Source organism: Gekko japonicus, unplaced genomic scaffold, assembly GCF_001447785.1.
Source record: "Gekko japonicus isolate JY-2015 unplaced genomic scaffold, Gekko_japonicus_V1.1 scaffold163, whole genome shotgun sequence".
Classification (NCBI taxonomy): Eukaryota; Metazoa; Chordata; class Lepidosauria; order Squamata; family Gekkonidae; genus Gekko; species Gekko japonicus.
This window is the reverse complement of record NW_015161950.1, coordinates 595341-622326: the sequence shown is the minus strand read 5'-3', so window position 1 is coordinate 622326 and position 26986 is coordinate 595341. Positions and strand designations below refer to the sequence as shown.

The following is a 26986-nucleotide window of genomic DNA, read 5'->3' as shown; positions in this document are numbered from 1 at the left end:
ATACATGGAGAGAGAAAGAAAGGGAGGCAGAAGGGAGAAAGAGTGTGAGAGAGGTAGGGGGAGATAGGAGGAAGCAAAGGCGTGAGGAATAGGATAACCATCCCGCAAGTTTCTTGCGGGTCTCCACTTGTCAAAATATATTTACAGTTAGGACTTTTGGCTCCAATGTGCATTACTTTGCACTTGCCCATGCTGAACCTCATTACCTACTTTTGACACCCACTCACCCAGCCTTGACAGATCCCTCTGGAGCTCCTCACAGCCCTCCCTGGATCTCACTGCCCTGAAAAACTTAATGTCATCCGCAGACTTAGCCATTTCACTGCTTACTCCCAACTCCAAATCATTAATGAACAAGCTAAGAGCACCAGACCTAGTACCGCGCCCTGCAGTACCCAACTGCTTACCACCTTCCACTGTGAAAACTGCTCATTTATATTCACTCTCTGTTTCTTATTAATTAACCAGATTTTTATCCACAAGAAGACTTGTCCTCTTATCCCATGACTTCTGAGTTTACTTAGGAGCCTTTGATGAGGAATTATCAAAAGCTTTCTGGAGTCTAGGTAAACAACATCTACTGGGTCACCCTTGTCGTCATGTTTGTTCACCACCTCAAAGAACTCTAAAAAGTTATTGAGACTAGATTTTCTGTTACAGAATCCATTATGATTCTTCCTCAATAGCTTGTTCATCCATGTGTTTACTAATTCTTCTTAATAATGGATTCTACCAACTTACCCGGTATTGATGTTACACTGACCAGCCTGTAATTTCCTGGATCTCCTCTGGAAATTTTTTTAAAGATGGGGGTTGCATTAGCTACCTTCCATTCCTCAAGAATGGTGGCAGATTTTAGTGATTGCATATTTTTGTCATGAGATGAGATCCACAAGTTCACGTTTGAGTTCTTTCAGAACTCCTGGATGTATGCCATCTGGGTCTGGTGATTTGTCAGTTTTTCATTTGTCCATCAGTTGTAGGGCCTCCTTTCTCATCATCTCAATCTGACGCAGGTCTTTCTACACCCCTCCTGAAAATGGCAGTTCTGTAGTGGGCAAGCAGTGCATTCAGCTTCTCTGCCATTTTCTCATCATCCTTTAGTAATCCTTTTGCTCCTTGGTTATTCAAGGGCCCCACTGCCTCCCTGGCTGGTTTCTGCTCCTAATGTATTTGAAAAAATATATATTGTTCGTCTTTATGTTTTTTGCAGTATGTTACTCATAGTCCTTTTTGGCCCATCTGATCACCGACTTGCATTTTATTGCCAAAGCCTGTACTCCCTTTTATTTACCTCACTCCGACTAGCTACTTACCTCACTGCAACTAGCCTTCCACTGCTTAAAGGGATTCTTCTTGCCTTTTACTGCTTCCATTACTTTGTTTGTTAATTATGCAGGCCTTTTCCAATACCTATCTGTACCTTTCATGACCTGCAGTGTACGTTGTATCTGAGCTTCCAGTATTGTAGTTTTAAATAGTTTCCAAGCTTCCCAAAGGGATTTACCCTCCTTACCTTTCCTTTCAGTTTCTTCTTCACAAGAGAGAAGTTACCCCTTCTAAAGTTAAATGTGTTTGTGTTGGTCTTCTTGGGCAACTGCCTATTTATATAAATGCTAGACTTAATAGTATTATTTTCTCTTAGGCTCTGAATTTTACAGGTCTGTATACCCTTTCTGACATGCAGAGGCTTATCCTTCCGATAAAATTCATATACAGGAATCACTGTATCCCGCTGATTATCCTCATCCCACCGAGTCTCTGAAATGCCCATTCCAGCTCCACATTTTACCTCAGACACTTCTCTTATTTGCATATAAACATCTATAATTCCCCAGACAGGCCTGCAACCTTACTCCTGTGGTCTCTAGACCTTGTCAGGCAGACAGTATTGTTTGTCACCCTCTCAGTAGCCAGTCCCAATCCGTAACAGCTCTGCCTTCATCTCTTAGAGATGAGCCATCTCAAACCAGAGACATTTCATCTCCTGTCAACTTTCCCTCAGGATTTAGTTTAAAAACTGCTCTGCCATCTTTTTGATTTTAAGTGCCAGCAGCCAGTTCCTTCTTAGGACAAGTGGAGGCCATCTCTTTTGTACAGGTCCTGCTTATTCCAAAAAGCGTCCCAGTGCCCAACAAACTTAAACCCTTCCTCCCTAGACCATCGTCTTATCCACGCATTGATACTCCTGATTTGTGCCTGTCTAGCTGCATGTGGAACAGGCAGCAATTCTGAGAAGGCTACCTTGAAGGTCCTGGCCTTGAGTCTCCTGCCTAGCAGCCTAAATTTTTGCTTCAGGACCACACAACTACATTTCCCCACAATATTGGTGCCAACATGTACCACGACCACTGGCTGAGCCCCTCCCCAGCACTGTCTACCAGCCTACCTAGACCAAGCAGGTGAGTCACCATGTGGTTAGTACATGAGCTCACAGTCCATCTGTCTACATGCCTAAGGACTGAATCAATAACTACTAAGAGCCCCCCTCCCTTCCTGCGTGGGATGTTTCCTTGTTTGACCCTCTGTTTAACCCTTCCTGTATAGCAGTAAAACTAGCCAAGAACTTCTCAGCCTGTGTAGAACTAAAATTAGCTACACCTGAGTAGCTTGAGCAGCTACAATAAAACTAAAATTAGAACTAGACCAGAAAATTAGGAAAGAACTAAAATTAGCTATACCTGAGTAGTTTTGAGTAGCTACAACACTGAGAAGATACAAAATGTTGATACCTTTGTCATGGGAGCTGGGACACTTTGGCACTGGGGTGGGGCCTCCTACCTCAGAGAGCTGGAGCCTTCTGTTTGGGACAGGCTGGTGAAAATGTCTCTTTTCCCTTTTATCAGTAGGTTGTGCTTGGCTGATCCTGGGTTCTACTCCAGGGGCATTGTCAGTATCTTGGCCAGATGTTGCCAGCATAGATACCACTGTAGAAGAGCTCAGGTGGTGGAGTCAGTCATTGCAAATCTTGTGTTCCCTGCAAGGTTTGCTGCAAACAATGGAACAGACACATCTGCTTGTCTTTGTACAACCTTTAAGTGAACACATTTGCACCCAACATATTACCCATAAGTTTATGCCTTCAACCTAGCAATCTATAAAACAAAGGTCCGTTAATAATAAGAAAAGCATAAATTCAGTTACACTGGGCACAGGTTAACATTGCATATTATTTAAAAGAAAGCATAATGAAATCAAGCATGGATAATCTTAAAACATAAATTCAGTAAGCCAGAAGTTCAAAACTCCTCCTAGGTTCTCACAGCAAGAGACATAGTACCCAGAAAGGTCACTGCTTGCCACAAGGAATTCTCTTTTTTAATGGAGAGGAAAAGCATAATCCACCTTCATTAATAAAGTAGAGGGATGTATCTGCATTTTAAAATCATACTCTCTAAAGTGTGGAGAGAAAAGAGAAGTTGCACAGCATGAGGTGCATGTCCTTGAGGCAACATACAAAGAAAAAACTCTTCTTTTATAGCACTTGCCATCAAGAATGTGTCATTATTTCTGGATAATGCACAGAGTTCTGATAACTTGTTTTACTCTGCCCTGAATGCATTGTGGGGACGTTTGGTCTTTGCTATAGGATCTAGTATTACTACTGTATGGGGAGGGACCATTGCTCAGTGATAGAGCATCTGCTTAGTATTCAGATGGTCCAGGTTCAGTCCCCGGCATCTCCAGTTAAAGAATCTGGCAGTAGGTAATAGGAAAGACCTCAGCCTAAAACCCTGGATATCCGCTGCAAATCTGAGTAGACAGTACTGACCTTGATCAACCAATGGTCTGATTCAGTGTAAGGCAGCTTCATGTATGTTCATGTGTGCTTCATGTTTATAAGAGCTACAGTGCCTATTCTCCTGCAGTTGCGTCATAGATTAGTGTGACAGATGGCATTTTTAAGAGGCTTAGAAGTGCTGTACAAACAACTAAAGGACTGTGAAGGGTTAATTCTTCAGAGCCAGAGAGCCTTGAGTGGCAGGCTGCTCTAAGCAATCTGATTGGTTAACATCAGTTGAGCAGAGAAAGTCTTGAGAGAGCTAGATGCTGAGGAGAGTCAGTCAGATACCTGTCAGCCTTAGCTAAGAGACGTGCACTGATACCCTCTGTGAATAGCCTTGACAGAAAAAGGGTTTAATGCTGACAGAGTCAGATTTCAACCTTGACTGAACACAGTTTGAACTCAGCAATAGCTGAGGGAAGCTGGGACAAGGTCTTGGCTGCTGCGCCAGATTTAAAGATGAGGGGCAGGTGGGCAAAGACCCCATGGCCCAGCCCCCAGCTTGACACCACCCCACATGTAAGGGGCAGCCACTTATCACATGTGGGACCCCACCCCCAATGCTGGGCCATGCAGCCAAAAGACCAGGAACCACATGGCTGCCCTTAGCCCTGGAACCCACAAAGGTGGTGAGGGGGTAAATCCCAGCCGCTGCTTCTTCCTCTTGAATTACTGTTGTTAAGAGAGCTCCACTTTATCCAACATAACCACATTTCCCTTATTTCCTGCACAGACTAGCTCTGGGAGACAAAAGCTCCTGAAGAGGGCTGGTAGCAGGCAGACCCAGGATTATTGGCCTCCCTTGAGTTCTAGTTCTGAGAGATGAATAAATGTATAAGACAGTCATCTAAACAATGCCACTACCCACACACCCATTTAAAAGCAAGAATCAGTAGTTTTATTTCTCCACTTCACCTTCCTCTTGTTGTTTCCCCTCTTCTCCACTGATTTTCTGCAGTCACTTTTTCACCTTTCTTAAAGAAAGACTCTGCAGAGGAAGGCAATGTTATGTCTCAATTTTAAAAATTTTAGCTGTATTTTTTAAAATAACTTTTATTTTAAGTGGAACATGCCCTTGTTATGAATTTATGAATTTATGAATAATTCTGTTATGAATAATTCTGTTATGAATTTATGAATAATTCTGTCATTGTGAAGAAAACTGTTCTTTAGGAAGTATCTAGATAATAATAGGAAACTATTTAAACTGTTATTTAATTTCATCCCTCCTGGAATAATTGGGAAAAAAATTCAGTTAACCATATATAGTGTCAGTAATGCTCCAGATGTATGGTAACAAAGATCCTGTGGCTTTCTTACCATGAAATACCATGTCTGTTTTTTTCTATGCCACGTGAAAAAGATTCATTCAGACTTTTTATTGGATTCCCACTCCTTAGTTTAGGAAACATTCTGAAATGTTAGATTCCCTCAGTTTGGAAGGGTTGATATGAAGGGCAGTTTCTGCCCAACCCTTCAAAATCACATTTTCTGTTTAACCATGTTTGTTTGTTTTTTAAAAACCTCCATAAATATTAAGAATGCATTTTAAATATGTTCAGATGAGTTTTTAATGTAATATTTTGAGCTCATAATCACATGACAGACCAGAGGTTATGACCTCACAGGTGTCAATACTAAGATTGTGGGTACCAGAGCAAGAGAACAGGAAACACAGATCACTGCTCTGTAGCCAATTACCACATTTTCAGTAGTGAAAGCTCATAGAAAATAAAAGAAGCCAGGAGAATGGTATTTGGTGTAGATACAGTTTTATTTTTTTTAAATAGCTATTTTGGGGGACCCAGCACACCCACCCACATACATATGACCTTGATGTGCAGTATGTCAGAAACTGTAAAAGCAGAGAAAGAAAAGATAGACGACAGTAAAAAGATATTGCAGGAACAACTGTTGCATGTAGTGGGTGCCAGACAAATTTGTAAAAGATCTATTCTAACAAAAATGCTGCAGGAAAGATAGTTTACATGGCTACTGATCCCCATATGTGACAGATGACAATTCAGGAGGAAAGCTGCAGTCCACCAAAAGTCACAGTGCCCATGTGGGAGCTGTCAGAAATTGATCTGAAGAATTCTAAGAAATGAGAAAAACACATTTCCATGACAAAGCTATAGAGCTAAAGAAAGCAAGTCTGACACTTGACAGGATAAATTTCCACCTTCTCCACCACTTCATCTTATTGATGAAGATGTCAGAGGAGGGTCCCCCCCCCTTGCACGATAGCAGCATTGGCTTAACCAGTGAACCTAAAATAGTGAAACTTAAATATACAGACTTTGATGCCAGCCACAGAAGATGGATCAAGTTCAAAATGTGTCTGAAATGAAGGCAGAATCAACTCCCATTGCTCGGTCCACCAGCCAGGATAACTGTCAGCGTTGCCAGAAAAGCTACAGAGTCAACTGTAAAGCAGTCTAGTGATGAAAAGCAACTTGTTCATAAAGGGTGAAACATTCAGGTATAGGATCTAGTTGAACAAGAATGTACAAGGTATCTCTGAGGGTAAACATAATTAATTCAGAGTCAAGACAAAGCCCAAAGCAAAAAAAGTTAGTAGAATGGCATTCAGCTCATTACAGAGATACTGTGAGTAACTTCATTGCATATGATTATTGCATTGTATATAGACTCATATTTTAAGTTTAAATGCATTTGAAATTGGAGTTGCAGAGTTATTGAGGAGTCTAGCTTTCCACAAATACTAGAGAATATCAAGAATCTTGTGAAGGGCCCTGTGGTTTAGGCAGTGTTCTGATACTTGATTAGTCTCAGTACAAAAAGAAAATGAAGGGTTTGGGGTTTTTTTTAAGGATGAAGTCTGTGCAAAAGCACCTTTTATTAAATTAATCCAAGTATTGGTGATGGTGACATTTCTTGATTGTGTTAACGTCACTTGTTCAGCACACAGTGTAATTGTGTCAAATTGAGAGTGGATATGGGCTCCATCCCTCTGTCTGTTTTGTTGTATAGACTGGAGAAATTTGCCCTCACTGCCTTTCCAAGCAATAACCATGGTTATATCAGTTGGAACTCCACTTCAAAGTGACTTTTTGGTCCCAAATTTATATTAATTGGGAAGGAGCCATGGCTTAGTCGTAGAGCATCTGCATGGTATGCAGAAGGTCCCGGGTTCAATCCCCAGCATTTCCATTTAAAAGGATCAGGTAGTAGGTGATATGGAAGATTTCTGCCCACTTCTATGGAGAGCAGACAGCACTAACTTTGATGGACCAATGGTCTGGCTTGGTATAAGACAGCTTCATATGTCCATGTATAATCCTGGTTTGTGTCAGTGCACATGTAATGTAAAATCATGGTTAATGCTTACAAAGGCAGAGGGAGGGGAAATAGTTCCAGATAGCAGAAAAGGGGGCAGAATAGTAAGCAACACTCCACACCTCTTAACCATGATGTAGAATTGAGTGGCATATGTGTGTACACAGAGCCATTTTGGCTTAATTATGTGCTAGCATTAGTACCAAATCTATCCTGCTGTATTGCTACTGCTGCTGATTGAAATTGGTGATTGCAGACATACTGGTTAAGATCCAAAGTGGAGTGGTGCTGACGTTTGCAGAGCAGCTTAAGAGCCTGGGAGTGCTTATGGACTCAGCGTTATTATTTGAAAAGCAGGTTGGCATAGTGGCCAAGTATCAGTTTCATTTGTTTCAACGAGCACTGTCCTTTCTTAGACTCAGCTGTGATTTGGTCATACTGATCCATGTTTTTGTAACCTCGTGGTTGGCTTACTGCAATGTGTTCTGCATTGGGCTGCACTTGAAGGCAACATGGAACCTGCACATGCTTCAGAATGCAACAGCCCGATGGACTAGCTAATGAGAACATATTTTACTTATCTTAAACAGCTACATTAGCTGCCAGTTTGTTTCAGAGTCCAATTCAAGTTGCTGGTTGGTGGTGGACTGTGCTGTCAAGTCGCAGCCAACTTACAGTGACCGTGTAAGATTTTCAAGGGAAGAGACTTCAGAGGTGTTTTGCCATTTCCTATGTCTGCATAGCGACCCAGGACTTCCTTTGTGGTGTCCCATCCAAGTTCTGACCAAGGCCAATCCTTAGCTTCTGAGAACTGACAAGACTGGGCTAGCCTGGGTGCTGGTTATGTTGTTGTGCACCTTCTATTGTCTTCAGGCTGGCAACTATTTGCTGTTCCCCTACTGAAGGTGGCCAGTCTGGCATCTTATAGAACCTGTGCCTTTGTCACTGTAGCTCCCACTTTGTGGAATAGGCTCTATGAGGTGGTAAGGGGAGCACTATTGTCAGAAATCTTCAAGAGTCTTTTCAAGGCTGTTTTATTCCCGACGGCATTTATTGAGGTACAGACTTTGAGTGTGCATTCGGTATTTTTCAGGGATCACATAAGCCGAATACAGCTACTGGTATAGCTGAACCCAAAAAAGCTGATATTATCATTTTGCTATACCGAAAACAAGGTCTTTAAACCTAACAGCCGGAGCCACCAGACAGCTGTTGGGTTTAAATGCCTTTCTTTCTCTTCCCAAAATTGGGCAGGCAACCCAGGCATGTTTGCATGCCTGCCCTTTGCTTCCCCAGCCAGCCTGCTGTGGTGGGTTGGCTGGGGAAAGGAAGGTGTCCAGACATGCCCCCTTCCTTCACAGAGCCTCTCTACATTTGTGGGAAAACTCGGGGGGGGGATGTTTAAATGCCTTTCTTCCCCTTCCCAATCTGGGGAAGGGAAGGGGAAGAAAGGCAACCTCGCAGCCACGGTGCCCCTGGAGAAGATCAGGCAGGGAACCCTGGCATGTTTGCATGCCTGCCCTTTGCTTCCCCAGCCAGCCTACTGTGGTGGGTTAGCTGGGGGAGGGAAGGGCAGGCATCCAGTCATGCCCCCTTCCTTCCCTGAGCCTCTCTGCTTTTGCAGAGAAACTCGGGGAAGGGAGAGAAAGTGGGGGGGGCATGTTTAAATGCCTTTCTTTCCCTCCCTGAGATCAGGGAGGGAAATAAAGGTATTCTAAACATGTCTGGCCTCCCTACCTGCCCTTCTCCAGGTACCCCATGTCAGCTAGAAGAAAGGAAGGCAGAGAGCAGAGGCTTTCCCTTGTCAATTTCACTCACAGCTGACTGGCAGGAAGTGAAATTGACAAGTAAATTCCTAGGGGCTACCAGAGGGAAAGAAGGCATTTTAGCATGCCTCCTTTCCCTCTGGTGGTGTATGTCAGACCCAAATATATTTGGGAATACCGAATATTTAGTCATGCCGGCCACATGACCACAGAAACGTCTTCGGACAGCGCTAGCTCTTCGGCTTTGAAGCGGAGATGAGCACCGCAACCCTAGAGTCGGATTCGAACCTTTACCTTTACTATTAGACTGGGGAAATTCGGCATTTACCAATATTTTTCGGGTCTGATTTACCCAAAGCCGAAAAATACCGGCTTTTTTTTTTTGCACACCCCTAGTACAGACCATAGGCATCTTTTGGGGCTAAGAGGTAGCTGGGGGGGAGGCGTTATTCTGTTGTTCTTAAATTGTACTGCTTTAACTATGAGTTGTTAGCCTGCCTTGAGCCACAAGGAAAAGCAGGATTTAATATTTTTATTCAAAAAAATCATGATACTTCTTAGCTACAGAAAGGCTTGTGCAATTTTATGGATGTAATGATTTGGGGTGAAGTGGCAGTTCCAACCTTATTCCAATTTTCCTTCTGCTCCTTGTCCGTATTTCCCCCTTTCTGATTATGCCTTCCTACTTATTGATCATTTTCTCCACATCAACTCCTTCTCCCACCTTAACCCATTGTTAACATTGTCTTTGTGCTATTTGTCCCTTTCCATATGAAGCTACAGAAGGGCTGTTGCTCAGTGGTAGAACATCTGCATAAGATTGTGGGTTCAATCCTCAACTTCTCCAATTAAAAAGATTGAGTAGAAGGTAAAAAGACCTTTGCCTGAGGCTCTGGAAAACCTCTAACAGCCAGATTAGATAACACTGATGTTAATAGACCAGTAGTCTGTCTATATAAGGCAACTTTACATATTGATGTGATTTAGGTCTTTCACTAAAAGTTACCCCATGTGACCTGAAGGAGGGTCAGGATGTGTGGAGAAGCCTAACTTTAAGAAAGTGGATTGGGCTATATCAGTTATCCTAACCTTTTCAGAACTACAGTCTATCTTTTAACTAAATCTTGCAGTATGGAACACACTATTTTCTGACTATGCTTGTCTAACTTCCTGCTCCTCTCTCCAGGATAGCCAGATGTAAGGGAGGACAGGGCTCCACTATCTTTAATAGTTGCATAGCAGAGGGCATTTTAGTAGATGCAGCTTGACATACAGAGGCGAATAAAGCTGTGCTTGCTGAAATTTCCCATTCTGTGCAACTGTTAGGGGTACAGGAGCATGTCTTCTTTTGCCTTTGGTCATTCTCTCTTGGTCTTTTCTTTGTCTTTTTTGTTTTTTTAAAGGTGGTGATGTCACTGCTGCGATCGACGTTAGGTCAGGGTGCAGCCTACTTGTGGGTCCTGAACCAATGAGCTAGATGGTCTTTTTGATTCCTTCCAGATTTATGATTGTTAATGCCTCCATCTATTTAAAGCAGTCATCCAGCTTAATGGTAGGTAGTACACATTATTTCAAACACCACGAGATAATAGAAAAGGTATCAAGCTATTGTTTGACCACTAGCTGGGTACGCTATGGTTTGACATAAAGTTTGTAAAACTGTTTAAAGCAATTTTCCCAGCTGCACTGAAAAAAGTGTTCAGTATTGCATTTAGGTATGATAAACTACCATGGATGCTATAGGACAGTTTAAAAGGGAAGTAATTTTTAATCTAAGAAAACAGAAACTCTTGTCTTTTATTCTTCTTCATAAATACTGGGCCACAGCTATAAGATTTTCTTATATCTAGCCCAATGCATTCACTTAATCCCATGGAAAATCTAATGTCAGAGATCATTTATCTGTAGTGGAGACATGATGCATATTCTGTGAATAAAACACTGTAGTCCAGCATCTCCTCGCATATGCAACACTGTAGATCTACAAATGACTAATATATCGTTAACTGTTAAGGTCCTTTCCAGATGGCAAGGAAACATGCAGATATCTTTTAGAAGGGAAGAGTGCAAACCTCATGCAGGCCAGCAACATGTATAGATGTAGAATTTCTCCTTTTTTCCTTCAAAAATATGTAAGTCATCCAATGCTGGATGAGCTTTGCATGCCACCTACAACCAAAAACTGCACCATGTAGATGCATTGGAAAGGGATGTAGCACTCCTACTTAGCTTATTTTTGTACAGTGCATGGTTGGTTATAAAAAAACTTGTCTGGAAAGATCCTGTTACTACACACCAGAGTCCAGTCCTGTTAGTGTGTTACATCCCTGATGATAGAAATTTCTGGAGAGCTGCTGATTTGAAAATTTCTACAGGCTCCCAATGTTATGTATGCTTGATTATGTTAGGAAGAGCTAGGAAAGAATTAAGAACATAAGAACATAAGAGACGCCAATGTTGGATCAGGCCAAAGGCCCATCCAGTCCAACACTCTGTGTCACACAGTGGCCAGAAATACCAGTGCCATCAGGAGGTCCAGCAGTGGGGCCAGGACATTAGAAGCCCTCCCACTGTTGACCCCCCCCCCAAGCACCAAGAAGACAGAGCATCACTTGCCCCAGAGCCCCTAGCTATACCTTGTGGCTAATAGCCACTGATGGACCTCTGCTCCATATGCTTATCTAATTCCCTTTTGAAGCCGTCCATGCTTGTAGCACCCACCACTTCCTGTGGCAGTGAATTCCATGTGTTAATCACTCTTTGGGTGAAGAAGTACTTCCTTTTATCCGTTCTAACCCGACCGCTCAGCAATTTCATGGAGTGCCCACGGGTTCTTGTATTGTGAGAAAGGGAGAAAAGTACCTCTTTCTCTACCTGCTCTTTCCCATGCATAATCTTATAAACCTCGATCATGTCACCCCTCAGTCGTCTTTTCTCCAAGCTAAAGAGCCCTAAGCGCTTTAACCTTTCCTCATAGGGAAAGTGTTCCAACCCTTTTATCATTCGAGTTGCCCTTTTCTGCACTTTTTCCAAAGCTATAATATCCTTTTTAAGGTGTGGTGCCCAGAACTGCACACAGTATTCCAAATGAGGTCTCACCATTGATTTATATAGGGGCATTATTATATTGGCTGATCTGTTTTCAATACCCTTCCTAATAATCCCCAGCATAGCATTGGCCTTCTTTATTGCAGTCACACACTGTCTCGACATTTTCAGTGAGTTATCTACTACAACTCCAAGATCTCTCTCTTGATCTGTCTCTGCCAGTTCAGACCCCATCAATGTGTATTTATATTTAGGATTTTTGGCTCCAATGTGCATCACCTTGCACTTGGCCACATTGAACCCCATTTGCCATGTTGACGCCCACTCGCCCATCCTTGACAGATCCCTTTGGAGTGCCTCACAATCCTCACTGGTTTTCACCACCTTGAACAACTTTGTATCATCCGCAAATTTAGCCACTTCACTGCTTACTCCCATCTCCAAATCATTAATGAACAAGTTAAAAAGCAGTGGACCAAGTACTGATCCCTGTGGTACCCCACTGCTTACCCCCCTCCACTGGGAGAACTGCCCATTTATACTCACTCTCTGTTTTCTATTAATTAGCCAGTTTTTGATCCATAAAAGGACTTGTCCTTTTATCCCATGATTTTTGAGCTTGCTTAGGAGCCTTTGATGAGGAACTTTATCAAAAGCTTTCTGGAAGTCAAGGTAAATAATATCTATTGGATCCCCCTTGTCCACATGTTTGTTCACCCCCTCAAAGAACACTAACAGGTTAGTGAGACAAGATCTTCCCTTACAGAAACCGTGCTGAGTCTGCCTCAATAGGTTTTGTTCATCTATGTGCCTACTAATTCTTTCCTTAATAATGGTTTCCACCAATTTACCCGATTCAGTTGTTCTGAATCTCAGTCATTCCTTATCTGCCTGCAGCACATGGATGAAACGTAGCAGGCAGCTTCAGACATACAAAGCAATACAACAGAAGATGTATAGATGAGGCTGTATGAAAGAACCAAAGACAGCTAATAGAAATCCAAATCTGTGGCTATCAAACTTTGTGATGTTTTGTTTCTTACACTTTAAAATGTAATTGTCTTTACAAACTGTATATCTCTTATTGATAAAAAAGGCTTTTAGCACTTGTAATATGTCCCACTCGTTTAAGGATTTCATATTTCCACATATAATATTAAGGATTTCATATTGCCACATCGCCTCACATTTGAAGAGACAGTGCTAAAAAAATTACTATTCTTTTTTGGTTAAATTAAGATGTGATCCGTCATCATCAGGTCTGTGGCGAAACGGGGACCCACCCTCAGCCCTGGGAGACTGAGCAGCTGTTCTGTGGCTCACAAGCCCCTGTTTTTGCCTTCCCACCCTGCTTGGTGGGGCTATTTCCCTTCGTTACACGCTGCCACCACTCACTGAATTGACACCGCCTTCCTAGAGGGACAGTGAGACCCCTCTGGCTGATTCCCCAACCTTGGGAAGTTTGTACCACAATCTTTGGGCGCCCCCTGGAGAGTTGGCTACTCTCCAATTTGGGCCCATTTGTGTTCCCTAGCCTCCCTTTTGCCCTGGTAACATGCTGAGTGGGGAGGACTAGGTGGTCAAGGCACACCAGGTCTTATTTAACTCAACAAGGTTTATTTTAACTATGTACAAGTTAAGCGCAGAAAATAAACACAAGCACATTAACACAACCTGGGCAGAAAATAAATATGATTTAAAACGCTAATCCTCTGTCCCCTACACACCCCTCTCTATCTCTGGAGGTTGTGGGCCTCAGGATGGGTTTTTTCTTTCCCCCTCCTGTTGTTGTGGAGAAACCCCCAGCCCTCCACTGGACTGGTCACTTGTACTGTTGCCCTCCTGGCTGTCCACCACAGTTTATAGTGGCCTGGATGCCCTGGAGTTTGAGGCAACAGGAGCCCACCTGTCCGCTCCCTTGAAGCTGTCATCCATACTGAGCCAAAGGCTGAAGACCAGGCTGAAGACTGAACTCCCCCGTCAGGAGCCAAAGCCTTTATCTCCCTGGCTTTGCCCCTGGGGTGTGTCCATATTTTCCCACTCTTTTCCCTACTTTCCCTACAGCTTCTGGGAACTGTAGGCAGGGAAGTATGGCAGCTCCATTGTTCCCTATGGAGTACCTCCCCCCTCCTAAGGACTACTAGGCTGGCATCCATTTTAAAATACACTGCTGCCTCTGCCTGGTAGCCATTTCGTCACAAGGTCCCTAAAGCTGAGGCTCACTAAAGCAAACTGGCTGTTGCCGTGACCGTTGCTGCTAAATGCAGACCCCCTCTTGCATCCCCTTTAAAAGTCTGTAAGATGATGTAGAGCACCATTTTAATTGATGTATTTGAAATTTTAATGTAACATGTGTTTTACTCTCGGCGCTTGCCGCTTGTTTTGCCGCCCTGAGCCGTACGGGTAGGGCGGGATATAAGTCCCAGAATAAATAAATAAATAAATAAATATGTACCCCTTGTGTTCATTCTAAGTTGAAGGAGACGCACAAGGAGTCTTTAATGTTCTCTGGTGTATCACATTGACACTTAGTGAAGATACACATAGCAAACAAAACGGATTTAGTCACGTGCAAGAGAAAAAGTACATCGATCAGTAACTTGTATTTCAAGTGACTGATCATTTCCTGGGACAGATTTCTCTTCTCATTGCCCATTGTTGTCAACATTGCAGGTACCTTATTGTCACAATGTGTGCCAAAAGCAGTTTCTTTTTTCTTTTTTTTAAGTAACCTGAATTTCACATAGAGTATGAAGTATAGTGACTGAAACATCTTCCATTGGTCTTCAAAGCAGTTGTATGAAAAAGTAAAATAGCCTACTTTGAATTTATTGTGCGAATCTGATATCCTGTTTGCTTTTCAAATTTCATAGATTGAATTCCAAATATAAAATTGAACATAAATGAAGTTTGTATGCATTCGTCGACGTATCAGATGGTCAAAGAATGCTTCATGGTTGTCCACAAATCATTACTAATCAGCAGATATGATACAATAGTTAGACAACTCTCCCTGTGTCCTGTTGACAGTTTTATGTTCTTAATTCGGCTGTTTAAGCAATTGGTTGTGGAATTCCAGCTCAGTTATCCTTTGCTATTTGTCTTTCTGTCATGACATTTTGTTTGAGTTCATCAGATTAAAAATTGTCAATGAGTTTCCACCAAAAAGTTTCAGAGCATAATTTAGGAGTCTCTTCACATGACAGCTTTCCAAAGTGAAGATAGGATAAACATAATTCATTTGATTTGTATATACAGATTCCTTCATGCTATCATTCACTGAAACATGTGACAATATCGTCCATGTTTTCATAGACTCTGAAGTGTGACAACTACTGTCACTGTCCTCACACTCATGTCTGCACCTTGCTAGGTCAAAAGTAAAATATGTAAGTGCCTTTTATATTCCTTTTGATAGAAATTTCTGCATTAAAGTACCAGATGCAACTGTCAGCATGACTACACTCTTCAAGACTATATTGGATTGTCATAAAATCTAATCAGAGTGTAGTTTCCTGAAAGTTGTCCTCTAGTGGTTGAGTTAAGTTTAAATAAACATAATGTAATTAAGTGGAAGTACATTCATTTGGCAATGTATATATGTATATTTGCTATATAATAGCAGAGCAGTCCCTTGGAAATCACAGTAGTCCTGACTTGCTTAGATATGTAAATATTGCAGAAACTTTGATGCAGTAGAGAGAAAACAAGGTATTTTTCTGTCTGTGTGTGGGAGGAATAGGAAATTTGGGGGGAAATGTAAATGTAGGCAGTACTTCTTTCTTATCAAACCTAATTTTACTGCCTTCATTGATTAAAATATGTAAATTATAGTATAGTATACAAATTTTTACTATTGACATATTTGTAGAATTCAGAAGTATAAGCGTATTAGTTTTTATGAACAAAAGTATGACAATAACCAGTACTATAGACAAATTGTCTAGACAATAACCAGCTGCAAATTGCTGCATCTGCATTGGTGTCAGAAAGGCAGAAAAATTAAAGCTGAAAATACAAATGATGTAATAAACAACAGAAAATATTGTTCAAACAAAGAGTCATGAATCTACAATAGGACTAGCAGCATATTTGGGTTTCAAGTTAAACTTTATAGCATTGAAAACATTGACTTGTTCAATGGTGTATCATGTACATTAATGCATATTTATTACTTTATTTTTACCTTTGTAGAAAAAATTGTCTTGACCTGGAAGACCCAGGCAAACTTGATCTCGTCAGATCTCAGAAGCTAAGCAGGGTTGGCCCTAGTTAGTACTTGGATGGAAGACCACCAGGGAAGTCCAGTGTTACTACATAGAGGCAGTCTAGGTTTGCCATTTGCCCGGAGGGGGCAGGGGATCTCCCAATTTTGCAGTCTCCTGCCCACCACCAGCCAGATGGCTGGAGGGAGGGAATACCCCCAAACAGCGACGTAGTATGTGACCTGCCTGCTTCACCTGGAAGTGATGTCAGCAATTTCAGGGGTGACATTCTAGATTTTGGGTAAAACTCTATGGTGTGATGCCAGTTTTACCATAGAGTTTTGTCCAGAATCCAGAGCGTCGCTGCCAACATGCCAATGTCATGTCTGTGTGATGCAGGCAAGTTGTGTGCAATGCCACTGTTTCGGGGGGATAGGGGATGAAATCACTTATCAATCTCAGAACATCCACCCCAAAGAGACCTGGCAAGGCAGTCAGTGGCAGACCACCTCTGACTGTCTCTTGCGTTGAAAAAACTACAGGTTTGCCATGAGTTGGGTGCAACTTGACGGTACTGAATACACACACACCAGTCAAAATAGTTGTATTTAAACAATGAACATTGAAAATTGTATGTCTACAGTATACACAGGACTTATTATGTAATGTTTTAGATTGTCTTTCAAGAAAATCTTCATACTACAGATTTTGAGTAAAAATTTGTCTTAAAGTTTTCCTCTCATTCTAAAAGATAAAATATTTCATAGGAGTGTTATTTCAGAGTTCAAAATTTCTAGTTTTTCCATGGGAAACATTGGAAAATTTGGGGGGAAGTTTTTCCTGGCAGAATATTTTTTCTGGGCCTTGATATCCCTGCACTTGCTGTGTATTCAACAGAAGCCAGGTGGCTTACTTAGAATATTTTTTGTTAAAATGTTTTCATTCTTAGTCCATACTTGCTATACCTGGTTGGCCACAACATCAGTATGCTATATAGGTAAGAATATGAGAAGCATTGGTTTTTTTTGTACAGGCATGCTTGTTTTGTATTTCTTTAACTCCATTTATATCTTGCCTTTCTCCACATTTGGGGTCCTTTGGGACCTGTTCTCCTCCCTCCATTTTTATCCTCACAACAACCCTGTGGGATTAGTTAAGATGAGAGTGACACTGGTCCAAGGTCACCAAGTGAACTTTCATGGGCAATTCAAAAAATTAGGTCTCCCATATCCTAGTCCAACATTCTAACTGGTATACCACACTGGTTCTGTGGCCAAAAGATTGATCTTCTTCCACTTTCTACACCAAAATGGCACTTCCCTTTTTTTTCTTTTTCTCTTTTGGAAGCTCAGTGGAAACTAGATAATTGATAGAGAGCATAGATAACATACACTTAGAAGGGTGATCAAGATGGGTGGCCCTCTGTCTGTAGCAATAGAAAAGAGCAAGAGTCCAGTAGCACCTTAAAGGCTAACAAAACATGTGGCGGGGTATGAGCTTTCGTGAGTCGCCACTCACTTTTTGAGGTATCTGAAGAAGTGAGCAGTGTCTCACTTAGAAGTATGGTACTAATCCTAAATTGTTATTTCCTGAATCTGTTGTGATGTTGAAATGTTTCATAAGACAAAAGAACTGCTAAGATTGGTAAATGTTAATCTTTTTTTCTTATCGCTTTACTGTGTAGATACTCTTCCTGAGATTCTGCTCTGCCACAACTCGTCCTCGGAGGCAGTCCTGGAAACTTCTTTTATAAATGTGATTTTTAAGCTGTGGATAAGACTTTCAATAGGACACAAATTAAAGAAAAATAATATATTATCCTATCCGTATTACTAGTTGTCCCAGGTCTTGTAGAATGGTATGTTACGTGAAATGACAAGGCAGTTAATTTACTTGATATTTTCTTTAGACTAATCAGGCACATTTGATATGTGCATTGCTGGAAAATACTGGATAAATGCCTTGTCAGAATATTTCTATTAAGTAATTTCATCTCCCGTTGTGATTCCTTGGCAAATGATGATGTACAGTACTTGGACTCACTGAAGAGTGACAGGAGCCTATGGGACTTCATGCTTTTTTTGTCAAAATATTGAATGGAAAAAGCAGTGCTTTGTCATTTGTTGGCTGTTCTGTTTTCTGTGCTTTGTAATAAGCATACTCCTATATAATATGTGTTGAGTGGCTATATGTAAATGGCTTCTTTTCTGTAAAAATGTCCAGTGCAGTGCAATGAGATGTGTAAAACATTTCACACTTTTCTATAGGAGAAGCGATTTTGTTCATATTAGTCTGAACGAATTGGTTTCATCTCAAAATTCATTGAGTGAACAAAAACCAATCCTCATTTGTCTCTAGTTAAATGGTTGTGATAGAGGAAGCACAAGCCCTGTGAGGCTGCCTTCCTGGGTTTTCTGTGTTCTGGGTGTTGAGACTGTTGCTTCCTTCCCAAATAAGTAACAATTCTTGCAGTGTTCTGGTCAAATAAAAAGTTGGCTGTTCACCATTGCCGAACTTCTAAATAATATAGATATATATAAAACAAATATTTCTTTCCACAGCAAAATTCTATTACTCTGCTTGAAAGAAGTTTGTGCTTAAGTGCATTAATGTCTGTATCTCTGGACTATATATGCTGCAATTCATCCAAGATGTATACCCATATGGGGAGAGGGCTACAATTTCATTGCATTCGCTTTCACCGCTGAAGAGGATAGGTGCTGCATTGTAAACTGAAAGGTATTTTGGCTTTTCAGCATTGCAAGAAACTTGAAGGAAATTCTCCCTGTGGTTGCTTCTCACTTTGTTGGTATTGAAAGTGCTTGATATATGGCTATAAAGTAACATTTTGCAGTATTTTAGAAAGTTTTCCCCCTGTTTTAAAAGATGTTGCCCAGAGCATACAAAATGAAAGCTGTATAACAGCAAACGATGAATTAGTGTATTGGAATAGTTGTGGCTAGAGGTTATGTTATACAATATTTGGATTACTCAATAAAAGAACTTGACTTCATCAGTTACACTATTTGAAATAGGCATTTTTGTGAATACAATGACACTCAGATGAACACGGGATTTAACTATGCACAGGATCAGTTGAAAAGAGTGTGGATACCTCAGTGGTTTGATGGCCATGTAATTGTTGGTATACATAAAGCTCATTACGCACCAAGAATTGTGCATTCTTTACATGGTATTGATTTTAAACCTTTTTTAACAGAACAGAATTCATACATTGCTGCCCATAATTCACTTGTGCATTTAATAGTATGTATTTCTTTTCTTTTTTTTTGAAAGGGCCACGGTGGCTTAGAGGTTAAGACGCTGAGCTGCAGACTGGAAGGTCTGTACTTCGGCAGTTCGAGACCCTAATGCCTGCCAACCTAGCAGTTCAAGAGCTAGAAATAGGTACCGCTTCAGTGGGAAGGTAACAGCATCCCGTGTGCCTTGGCGTTTAGTCATGCTGGCCACATGACCACGGAAACATCTTTGGACAGTGCTAGCTCTTCAGCTTGGAAACAGAGATGAGCACTGCCCCCTAGAGACGGATTCGACTAGCTTTCAAGCAAGGGAAACCATTACCCTTATTCTTTTTTATATGGGGAAGGTATTAACAAATATCTTGTTAGTGATCGCTAATGGCTGATTTTAAGGGAAAACATCACGAAAAAAACAAATTACAACCTCTAGAACAGTAGGAACTAGACTACATCTAGTAGTTAAGAGGTGATGGTTCTCACTTGTTGGTTGTCTGTGTGTAGTATGTGGATTCCCCTTCCCCCTTATTTAATTTAAGACTTTTTAAGTGATCGAACTTTGGGAAGGAAATATAATAAGGATGCATGAGTGTGTGTTCAGATGAAGCTGTATGTGTAGTGCTTAACACCAGCACTTGGTATATATGTTGTGATTACAGTCTGATCTGTGTCTTTATTAGTGCTAAGTTGTAACAGATATTTAGATGGATCACAATGGTTTGTTTGGAAACGTATTAAACTTGGGAAAACGTGGATCTAGAAATGGTTATGGTAGAGAGGACCCCAGCTGGTCAGTCTATAAGAGCTGAATTCCATATTTTATATCCAATTGCAGAGGTAACATAGTTCAGTTAAGCAAAACATCAAATTTTTATCTCAGTTTAGACTTATTTTCAGTGCCAGCTTTAAAAGTAAATGAAATCATGTATACTCCTATACCACTGCTCATGACTGGAGACATGGAATGGCATCCTTTCTGAGATCTGTTGTTCAAAATATCTTATTTTCATTGTTCCACAAGCTGGACTGTGTCTATAAACCTTACAGTGGTGTAAAATTCTAAGTTTGATCACTTAGATATTTAAAAACCTTCCCAGATAGGTATTCTAATGTGAGAAAGTGCAGTCATCTGCTTCAAGTTGTTTCAGTCTCATATATCTCATCATAAAATCACTGTAATGTGTAGTGCTCGCATATATTCAAAACTTACTTGCGGGTTTCTTAGAAATTGTATCTTTTGAAAAAGACATAGTGGGCGGTGTTAAATGGTACATAAATGAGAGAGATGTTCTGCTGGTTTTGAAGTCATATTTGTAAAGTCTTTAAAACGTATAATTAATAAACTATTTTAGGTAATTACTTTTACAACTAAAATGTTTCAGGCTGTCTTATGAATGCAAAATAATTTTAAAATTCTTTAGAGCTTTGGTTTTTACAATTACTACAGTGACTTACAAAACTACAAAGTGTAAGCACATTTTTCTTCAGTGTTTAATTTAGACAAGCTCAGGTCCCTCCCCCCTCAATGTTCATTCTAAGACTTCTGCAGGCCAGCTGATAAGACTCCCTCCAGTGCAGGTAAGCGCGATGTAATGAAATTGGACGTGTGTGCTAGGCTTTGTAAATAGAATGAGATTGACCCCCAGCCATTATCTCATTTATCTGATTTACATTGTAAAATCAGGATCTACAGTATTGATTAGAGCATAATTAGCTAATTATGAACAGGAAAATACAGAGTTATGTGGGGTTTGAACACAGCAGGCTGTACTGCTGAAAGATTTCCAAGGGCATGAGCAGATGGAGATCACTTTAATAAAGAATAAAGCAGACGTGTTTCAGGTATGGAAGTATCTAATAAACTTCTCTTGCTGTGCAGAGATACTTGACCTCGATTTTGTTTTTTTGATTTGTGAAAAGTATTTTCTGTCAGCTGGCACTTCTTTGTTTTGGTTTACTGTCCTGATCCAATAGCTGCTATTACAAGACCTTTTCACCATTCTCTGTTATTTAAAAGCTAAAATCTAACTATTTAGTTGATTATCTGGCCTGGAGAACTGAAGGGCTGTGATCCATTCAGTTTTAGTATGTGTTTGATATTTGCATGATTTTTTATTATTATAAACAGAGAAAACTTAAATTAGGTAGCCAAATCCTAACACATGATACAGCAGCAAACATGCATAGGATGAGACATGACAATTGTTACACTAGCAGCAACGTTAGTACCAATTGTTACACTAGCACACGAAACCTCTGTAATGGTGGCAGGCCAGTTACAATAATCGGTTTCAGACGGTTGATGGATCTAGAGGGTTTCCTGATGTCTCGTCAGGATTTTTCAGTCAGAAAGGTTGACACATTAAAGTCCTGGTTGACCTGTGGAATGCAGAGATTACCTGAATGGTTGCAACATTTGCTCTAGAGTGCCCTGTCCCCTTTTTTGGAGCTTGGGGCATTGAAACAAATCTGCAGGTGGTTAGTGTGCAAGTGGAGGAAAATTCAAAGCTCATACATGCAATACAGGTTAGAGTGCATTACTGAGCCTGTATTGTCATGGTGGCGGCAGTAAAGTGTGGCGTCTCTGCCATGCACAAGCAGTATTTTCCGGCTGAATTTTTTCTGGGTTGTGAAGGGACTCCTCTCACGATGAGGATATTTGACAGTGTAGATTCAGAAAATGTATGGGCTTACTCTGACTCTTTTGCACCACATTTTGAAAATAAAATAGTTTATATTCTCCATGACTCAGATCAGTCATAGGAGCACACAGTATGGTTTTAGTTTCATGGATGATTTTCAGTTGGTGAGGCCTGATGAAATGAACAAACTTATGAGGAAAGTCTGGCTATGGTTAGACTCAACCCTTGCCCCTCATGACTGATAGTATCTAGCTGGGGCAGGTTGACTAGATCGGTCTGAGATGTAATAAACACTTCTCTGAAAAAGGTGGTGTTCCTGCCACTTAGAAAGAGGCAGTCATGAAGAAGGCATCCCTGAAATCAGACGACCTAACTAATTAGCATCCAGTGGCCAACTTTCCATTCTTGGATAAGGTTACTGGTGGCTACACAACTTCTTGTAGGAGACTGATTATCTAGACTTAGTTCTGTCTGGACTCCGGCCTAGACTTGGGATGGAAACAGCCTTGCTTTCCATGACTAAATTCAGTGGGAAATTGACAGGGCAACTGCAACCCTAATGGTTCTTCTGGACCTCTCATCTGTTTTCAGTACCAGTGACTATGGTTTCCTTCTGGAGAGACTGGTTGTTGTTGGTGGGGATCATGCTTTCGTGGTTCCACTCTTGCCTGGATGGCTGGTTTCAGAATGTGGTGTGGTGGACTGCTATTCATCTCCATGACATTTAATACTGTGGAGTCCCAGAGAGATACAGCCTGTTCAGCATCTACATGAAACTGCTGAGAGAGTTCATCCAGGGATTCAGAGTGAGTTGCCACGAGTGAGCAGATGACACCCAGCTCCATAACAGCAGAGTTAGGCGAGTCTATGGAGGTCTTGAACAAATCCCTGAAGACGTTATGAGGGTAAATGAGGGCCAATAAACTGAAACTCTGTCCAGATAACACTGAGGTGCAGTTGGTCAATGGCAAAGCTGCCCAAGGAGTGATGACTTAGTCTTTCCTGGAGAGGTTGCACTTTCCCTTAGGAGCAGGTTCATCATTTGAGGGTACTGCTGGATCCCAACCTACAGCTGAAGGCTCAGGTCTCCTCTTGGTATGTAACTCTTTTTATGAGGTTCAACTGATACGCTATCTGTGGCTGTTTCTTAGAAAGCATGATCTGGCCATGGTGACCCATATTTGGATCACATCCAGGTTAGATTACTGTGATATATTTTACATGAAGCTGCCTTTGCAAATGATCAGAAATGTCAGCTGGTCTAATATGCAACAGTCAGGCTATTGTCAGCGGCTGGATATTAAAAGAGCTGCAGCATAGTCTGCCTGTTTTTTCCCCAGCCCAGTTCAGAGTGCTAGTTTTTATAACTCCATCAGTTTGGGTCAGGAAGGACTGCCTCATCCTGTGCTGTCCAGTCAATCAGTTAATGTTCTCTTCCAACATCCCCCCTGCCCGCCTGCTGCCTACTTTTAGGTATCAGACAAAAACATCTTGCTTTACCTAGGCTTTTACTGAAAAGCTCCATTTTTTAGTGGCATTTTTGTGACCTGTTTTTATCCTGAAGTCTGTTTTATGGTTACCATTTGGAGCCGTTGAACATTGTTTTATGCTGTTTTTATGTCCCTGATAGGCTATTGACTTGTTTTATGGCTGAGCTTAATATTTGGCCATTTTAATCATTTTACTGTTGGCAGTCTTGTTTTATCATTTTTAACTTTTTTGAGCTTCTTTAAGCAAGTTCTCTAGAGGTAGCATATAAATTCTTTGAATACCAAAATGTTATTAAATGTTATTAACATGTTAGGTTATACTGCTTGCATTGCTGTCAGGGGTCGTTTTGTAGAAAAAGAGCTAGGGGAACTCATTAGCATAACTCATTAGCATATGCGACACCCCCTGACATCATCGGAAGTGTGTCATAAGGCCACAACCCCTGACACCACCAGAAGTGTGTCATAAGGCCACACACCCCGCCCCCAACGGTCCCGGCCGCCACCGGCGGCCTTGCAACTCCACTACCGAGCCCCATGAGGGGGCCGGTGGTGGACCTGCAAGGCCGGTGGGAGTGCAAGGAAGCCCCGCGAAGGCCCTCCCTGGCCCCAGGCAGGCAGGGGTGGGGAGAGGCAGGGAGGAAGCAACTTACCCTCCCTCTTCTTCTGCCTCCTCCTGGCTGAATGAGGGCCCGAAGCGGGGCGGCTGGAAGCAGGTGGCGGGACTTCATCATGTGCCCCGCCCCCCCGTACCTCACCCGGGGGAACTGCGATCCCCCCCGAAATGACCTCTGATTGCTGTGAAATATGAGGGCAGAAATATTCAAAATTATGCTGCCAGCAACATAGTAGCATGGTTTATTCATTTACAATGTCCCAGGGAGGCCAGGCTTGCAGCAACCAGGGCTAAGGCCTTTTCAGTGGCGGCTTCTACCTGGTGGAACGAGCTCCCAGAGGAGATCAGGGCCCTGTGGGACCTCTCACAGTTCCGCAGGGCCTGCAAGACGGAGCTTTTCTGCCAGGCTTTTAATTAGGAGCCGCCACTACCACCACCACCACCACCAATAATCTGGTGGTAACATCGGGGTGATGGGATGGCCCAGTATAAGATCTCACTACAGTATTGCGATGGGGTCGGGGCCGTTGAAGCGGGCTTTGGGTATATCTATAGGTCACCATCTAAGACGATTGATTTGATCATCATTGAGCACTTTATCATTGTTAACTATGGTTGATTTTATGCTGTTTTTAATGTTTTATGTGGCACATGTTGCCCTTATTTGTAAGCCGCCCTGAGCCCGTTCGCGGGGAGGGCGGGATATAAGTGTAACAATAAATAAAATAAATAAGGCAGATAGTAAAGAAGCTGGTGTGCTGCCTCCTCTTAATCTGTGTAGCTAATGTAAGGGTTCAGGCATTCCATGATTTAAACCAAAGAGAGACATTATAGAATGGAAGTTGAGAAGAAGCAAACAACCATGATGTGTTATGCCAAAAAAGTCTCCAAGGACTAGAAATTTCTTTTTCCAATATTCACTTTACTGGAAGCAATTCAAACGCCATCAACACCAACGAGCCATGCATATTATATCTCGTTTGTACAACTTTATCAAAATGGGTAGCGTTGAAATACCTATATAATATTAATCCATTTGACAAATGCTCTATTCATATTCCATAGTAACACTCATAGTTTTAAGGCATTCCATGGCACAGTCTTTCACTTTCACTTACTCCCTAGAACCATTTGCAGAGTTTCCATACTGGATTGGATCTTTGTACACATCAACCATGCAAACAGTTGACATGATGGTTTTAGGCAATAGATCACACACCAGTAAAATAATGGTATACATGCTGCTTTGTTTTTAATATAAATTTTCCAGCTTCTCTTAACAAACATGATTTTCTTTTGCATCTTTATGGTGACTGTATTCTGTGTGTTACCGCTAAGCCTAAATGATATTGCCAAGCTTCTTACTGATATGTAATATTTCTCATATTTTTATACTGATGCTTTATTTTACTAAATTGATTTTATTGTGATTATTGTATCTTTGTTTGCCACTGAGCACTGTCTAGAGAAACTGCTAACAAATATATTTAAATAAATCATTGGTAATATTTCATTCTGTTCCAATATAACCTTTCTTTTGCTCTGTTGTAAATTTTGGAATGAATATAGAATGGTGTGGAGTTCTACCCTTGGGAAAAATTGCTCAAGCCTTAGTAGGTGATTTTTTTATCAATCACCGTTGGTTGGAATTGGGAACAAAATTATCCTTAGTTCATCTTGGGGAATGAACGAGTAAATGTATTACTATTCCTATACAATATGACTTGGTTCTCTTCACTCACCTGAGCTATTTTCCTGTTGGCATTTTTTTTCAGTACCATTTTTTAGAATACTTCTCTCAAGTTGATGGTAATCAAGAATTTTCTCATAATAAGGGTTAGTAAAAAAGGAAGAAGCAAAAAAAGACTGTTCATCTTGCTCTTTTTTGTAGTGGCAACTGCAAGCTGTGTCCCCTTAAAAATTCTTCAAAATTATTCACCTATTGTATAAATAATTCTGGTTTTCCACCAGAAGGGATAACTTCAGAGGGGAAAATATCCAAATCCTTTTCTCAAATCCATGAGCTTCTGCTAAAGCATCTTTTTTTCAGACAGTCTCTGCTATAAATTACTTCCTATACTATATAATAACTTCAATTAAAGTATTGAAAGGTTATTATATCTCAGTGGTATAAAATAAAATTCCTACTTAAAATAACTTGTTCTTGCTTACAGTATTAAGCTTTATATTTACTTAGCTGTTTCCTTTATGTGAAGAAATCTGACTAAATTTGTTTTGAAAAAAACATGCTCATTAATTCATAAAAACAGGATATATGCAAATGAAGTAAAACAGCTGCTTGTAAGAATCATTTCAATGTGATGTAAAATTACTTTTCTTCCTCTTGAACATGTTGTTGCTTTGTGCTATATAATGTAAATACCTCTTTGGACTGACCTCTGAATGGTGACTTGAAGTAAACCATGTATCATATTTGTAACAGAAATATTTATGGTATTTGAACATTCTAGTTGACTAAAATGGCAGACTGTTATATGGCTAACAGCCTTTCAGAATGTTCTCATTGTGTTTATGTCCCTGCTTGAATTTTATTATGAGAATATCTGAAGCAAAGAATTGTAAAAATGCTACATTTGGTAGCCTTGACATTGAATTTTGAAGAAAGATATCTATTTTTATGCAGGTGTGATGAGTGCAGGCTTTGCTATCATTTTGGCTGCTTGGACCCTCCCTTGAAAAAGTCGCCCAAACAAACTGGCTATGGGTGGATTTGTCAAGAGTGTGATTCTACATCCTCTAAAGTAAGTTCATGAGTCTTGTGCAAGTGCACAGCCTTTAGGAAACATTTCACAACTTCTGGATTGCATGTGAACCTACCACTTTAAAGAAGTGATTCTGCTGCTAATGAAAAGCCATA

At 41.0% G+C, this 26986-nt stretch overlaps 1 protein-coding gene across 5 annotated transcripts in view; it reads left to right on the top strand.

Moving 5' to 3' along the window:
- Positions 1 to 26986, top strand: part of PHF14 (PHD finger protein 14) — a 177269-nt gene that overhangs the window by 74525 nt on the left and 75758 nt on the right. For all 5 annotated transcript variants that reach the window (XM_015429428.1, XM_015429429.1, XM_015429426.1 and 2 more), the window contains one exon: positions 26753 to 26870. In XM_015429428.1, coding sequence (XP_015284914.1) covers positions 26753 to 26870 — 118 coding nt within the window. The remainder of the gene's footprint in view (positions 1 to 26752; positions 26871 to 26986) is intronic.